General features: G+C 64.6%; 1 protein-coding gene across 1 annotated transcript; it reads right to left on the bottom strand.

The window, feature by feature from the left end:
* Positions 1–472: 472 nt before the first annotated feature.
* Positions 473–4,187, bottom strand: MNEG_9629 (xenobiotic-transporting ATPase; the record flags this gene model as incomplete). Its single annotated transcript, XM_014041898.1, has 8 exons — positions 473–830; positions 1,223–1,352; positions 1,697–1,757; positions 2,080–2,397; positions 2,654–2,732; positions 3,070–3,240; positions 3,615–3,785; positions 4,063–4,187. The coding sequence occupies 8 exons, from the start codon at positions 4,185–4,187 to the stop codon at positions 473–475; spliced, it is 1,413 nt and encodes a 470-aa protein (XP_013897352.1).
* Positions 4,188–4,772: the final 585 nt, after the last annotated feature.

Genomic DNA, 4,772 nt, shown 5'->3' with positions numbered 1-4,772 from the left:
CGGTACACGGGCCAGCCTGCGACGCAAGGCGGGCCCGGGGCCGATCAAACAGCTGGCGGGTGCCCCTTTGGACACGCAGCCGGCTTGAGGAGTTCCTAGAGACAAGTCCAGCGAGTGCAGTGCTCAGCGCCGCAGGCACCAAAGTCCCCTTGGCTGGCCCAAGTGCACGAATCCGACAAAAGACGGCGAGATCAACCCGAACAATAGATAAGCTGCATGGGCAACGCAAGGCCAAAGTCGCAGCCGTCCGCCCGGCGCCTTGCTACAGACGGGCCAACAGATGGGCGCCAGCAGCGCCCCGAGCGGAGTCCAAGGCGTGCAGACGTGTCCCTTCGACTTTCCGCCAACACCCTTCAAGGTGTGCTTGATGCGGCCATCCGCAATCGGAGGACATATCAAATTGCAAAACGTTTCAAAACGGTGATGGGCGCAGCACAGACCGCCGCCCTCCCCTCTGCTCCCGGCCCCTCGCTCAATGCGCCCCCTCCTCGTGCTGCGCGGCCGCCGCGCGCGCCGCGTCCACCATCCCCGCAAACACGCCGCCCGCGCGCCGCTGCAGCTCGCCCGGCGGGCCCGACTCGACGAGCTCCCCGTTGGACAGCACCAGCAGCTGGTCGGTGTCCAAGATAGTATCTATGCGATGCGCGATCACCAGCAGCACCCGCCCACCCCCGCCGGGCCCGTCGGCGTCGGCGGCGGCCGCGCCGCCGATGCGGCGGGCGCCGTGCGCAAAGTCGCGGACGGCGGATTGGATGAGGGCGTCGGTGGCGCGGTCCACGTTGGCGGTGGCCTCATCCAGGGCCAAGACCTTGGCATCCTGCAGCAGGGCCCTGGGGTTGGGGCAGTGGGGGGGGGCGACAGGGTGGAGGTTTGAAGGTGGGGTTATTCAAATATGGCAGGGTGGGTGTGTTGGTGTGTTTTGAGGCGCGAGTCTGGGTGTCAGGTTGTGTCATTTCCGGTGTGAGAGGCGGGGGCGCGACGGATTTGCTGGCCATATTCCAGTGGACAGGCAGCGACTGTCTTGGGGGCAGCGGCAGAGGGTGCGTGTGGCGCGTGGGGATCAGAGGGCGTGTGCTGCGGGGGGTGCAACGCGACCACGCCAGCGCCCCTCACAAAACAAGCGACAACGGCAGCACCGCGCCGCATGAAACAGAGACCCGCCCTTCTCGTTTGCAACCCAATAGGCAGATCCGCCGATATATACACCGTCACCGGAACCCACCTGGCCAGGCAGAAGAGCTGCCTCTGGCCGACGCTGAGGTTGTCGCCCGCCTCGGACATGGGGGCGGCCAGGCCGCCCGCCTCGCTGATGGCCGGCTTCAGCTGAACGGCGCCAAGAACCTCCCACAGGTCTGCGGTGCATTGAGGAAGGGAAGTCGGTTGGACGGCTGGGCATGAGAGTGTATATATATTTATATATATGTGTGTGTGTGTATGTGTGGGGGGGCAAGGTGTTTGGAGGCATGTGCAAATGGGGAGTTCGTCTGGATGGATGGCTGCTGAGGAGAGGGGGCTCAAGGCAGAAGCCTGGGCGTAGCTTCATGAGATTAGGAAGCTCAGATTTGCGAAGCGAAGCGGCGACGAAGGGCGGGCGGTGGTTCCAACGTGGCGGCGGCCAAGGCACGCGTGCGGCCTTCTGCAAGGGGGCAAGCCGGCGGAGCGCGCGCTGACGGGGTGCTGTTGCGCCGCGGCTCACCCGCGTCCGAGTGGCGGTCCCAGGGGTCAAGGTTTGAGCGCAGGGTGCCGCTGAACAGGACCTGGGGGGCGGGGCACAGAGGTGTTTTGTGGTGTTTTTGTGGGGTGTGTGTGTATGTGTGTACGGTGTGTGTGTGTATGTGTGTGCGTGTGTACGGTGTGTGTGTATGTGTGTACGTGGTGTGTGTGTGTCTCCGGCCTGGAGAAGGGAGAATGGAGAACATGACACTGGAATGATTCCAGCGCTCTCCATCCTCAAGACGAGGGGCTTCATTCCAATTCGGATGGACCGTCGAGTCCGAGATGAGTACGCGCCTAGCCGTTGCACGATCGACAGCCCCAAGGCGCACCACAACCCCGCGTCGCCGTGCCCAGCCGACCCACCGGGTCCTGGGGGATGATCGCCAGCTGGCGCCGCAGCACGTCCAGCGCCACCGACGACGTGTCCAGACCGTCCAAAAATATCGTGCCCTGATCCACGGATATCAGCCTGAACAGCGTGAGCATCAGGCTGCTCTTCCCGCTGCCCGTCCGCCCGACCACGCCGCACGAGCAGCCGCCGGGTAATGAGAAGGACAGGCGGCGCAGGACTGGCGGGAGGCCCGGGCGGTAGGAGGCCCAGACGTCGGAGTAGGTGATGGCGCCGCTGGCAGGCCAGCCGGGCGGGGGGGCCTTGCCGCCCTCCTTGAGGCGCGGGGGCTCCTGGGGGGGCCGTACAGGGTTCGGGATTGAAAGCATCGGCTGAGTTTTTTCGCGGTGGTTCTGCGGCGAGAGCTCTGGGGCGTTGGGGGGGTAGCCTCAAGCAGCACGGGCGTGAGGCGTGCTGATGACGGCGCGCACGTCTCCCGCACGTCCGTCCGCCGGCCTCAGTGACGTCAGGTTGCGTCACACCAATGGACTGAGCCGTCCCACGACTGCAGCCCCCCAAAAGGAAATTATAAGTACCCTCGCCGCTGACCTGTGAGAGCTCTGTGTACTCGAGCATGCGCTCCACGCTGGTCATGGCGTTCTCCACCTCAGCGGTCTGGCGCACCCACCTGTGGGGGAGGGGGCGGGTGGCATGAGCGAGGTCAGTTTGGATGACGTCGGCGGGGGAAGGGGAGAGGGAGAGAGGGTCGAGGCGAGTTGGGGCTTAGTCAGCGTGGCGTGTGAGTGAAGTGCGTGTGGGTGTGAAGGTGGGGTTCCCTGCAGAGGCAGTGCTGGCAGGCAGCAGCAGCACGGTGTTGTGGGGCCGATGCCGTCGTCTCCTAGCAGCGCCGCGCCTCCAGCTGCTGTTCGTCATCCCCGGCGGCTCCCCACGTCCCCAACCGCCGCCCTCCCCACCGCAGGCATGTGTGCACATGCAGCGTGCCCCCGATACGCCGCGCCGCTCACCACTGCAGCATGCCGGTGAGCTGCAGCACCTGCGTCAGCGCAAGCGCGAGGATGGCGGCGCTGATGCGGTCGCGGATGGCCATGGCCAGGAAGACCCCCGCGGCCAGGGTGACGGCGGCGATGACGTCGAGGCGGAAGCCGACCCAGCGGGAGGTGCTCAGGAAGGCGTACCTGCCGGGGGGAGGTTGATATTGTTGAGTGTGAGGGAGGGGATGGGGGGTTGCGTGCGAGTGTTTGTTCATGGGTAGGGGAGGTATGTGTTTGTGTGATTGTGTGTGTGTGTGTGTGGGGGGGGGGTGTATATGCACGCGCGCAGAAGGGTGTCTCGTGCTTGCATGCAAATGGAGGGTGCGAATGTGATCGTCCTTGGTCCTTGCAAGCATCAGCGACACAGCGGGCCGCCCATGCAGGCCTGAAGCTGCCAGACTGGGCCGTGGCCGACGCATGGCAGGCACCCTGGCAACAACCAGAGCGGCAACAACCGCACCAGCTCCAATGCAACAAAGCGGGCCCTTGCAAAGTCGTGCCACGCTGGATTTGCCCACCACCAGGACCCGTTGAGCGTGAGCAGCGAGAGGAACGAGTCGTGGAAGCGGTGCTGCGCGCCGTACGCGCGGATGGTGGGCAGGCCCTTGAGGGTGGCGCTGAAGGAGGCGTACACGGGGGAGCGCGTGATGGCCTCCAGCCGCTTGACCTCGCGCGACGTCACTATGTACCTGCCGGCGGGAGGTTTTCGTGTTGCGGGGTGTGGAACATCAGCGTTGTGTGCAGCCGCTATGCATCGGCCAGGAGGTCTGCGATGTATAAACAGGTTATTCGATGGTTGTGGGACACAGCGCTCTGCGCACCCTGCCAAACGCAGAGGCGGCGGAGCGAGCTCGGGTTGCCCACGCTTTTGCAGGGCCGACCGCACGCAACAAGAGCACATCGCCAGCCCCCCGGGGTTGAGGCGGAGGCGGACAATGGCAGAGCCGCAGGCCTGGAGAAACGCACCTCCTCCGAAGCAGCACGAAGATGATGAGGAGCGGTAGGAACACCGGCAGCACGACAGGCACTGCGATGGCCATGAGCACGAGGGAGCCCAGGACCATGCAGCCGATCTGGAACGAGTCAAACATGGCCAGGGGCAGCTGCGGTGGGGGAAAGGGGCAAGCGTGGGGACAGGTAAGGGGGGCGCGTGATCGCTAGGTGGGGCTGAGGTGGCGGGTGGGTTGATGTGGGACTGGGACCTCCAGGAGCCGAGTTGACGCAGGGGTGTGAGCTTGAATGCCGCCTTCGTCCCGTTTGCTGCACACCCTTATTAAACGTGACGTGGCTATGACCAGGGCCACGCCTGTGCAAAAGGCAGTCGTCCCCTCGCCTCCGTAATCCATGAGGCGGCTTCCCTGGCCAGGCCTGCATCCGACCGCTTCCCTCCACTGCCTGACACCCACCACCCTCCTTCGAGGGCCCCAAGTTCGGGCCCATGCCACCTGCGCCCGGTCTTCCCCGCACCCCCATCACCCCAATGTCAATGCACACCTTAAGACAGCTCCACTGGCCCATGCATGCATGTTTTGCCCTCCCGATCAACCTGCCAACACAACAAACCCAAAACACCAAACCCGGATCCCCAAAACTGCAGAAGACAACCACACCCCCATCGACTCCCCGAATACTACACCCCCTTGCGAAAACTTACCTCCCCTAGATTAGCCCCCAAA

Source organism: Monoraphidium neglectum, assembly GCF_000611645.1.
Source record: "Monoraphidium neglectum strain SAG 48.87 unplaced genomic scaffold scaffold02003, whole genome shotgun sequence".
NCBI lineage: Eukaryota > Viridiplantae > Chlorophyta > Chlorophyceae > Sphaeropleales > Selenastraceae > Monoraphidium > Monoraphidium neglectum.
Note: the sequence above shows the minus strand (reverse complement) of the source record. Positions and strands in the feature narration are given on the sequence as shown.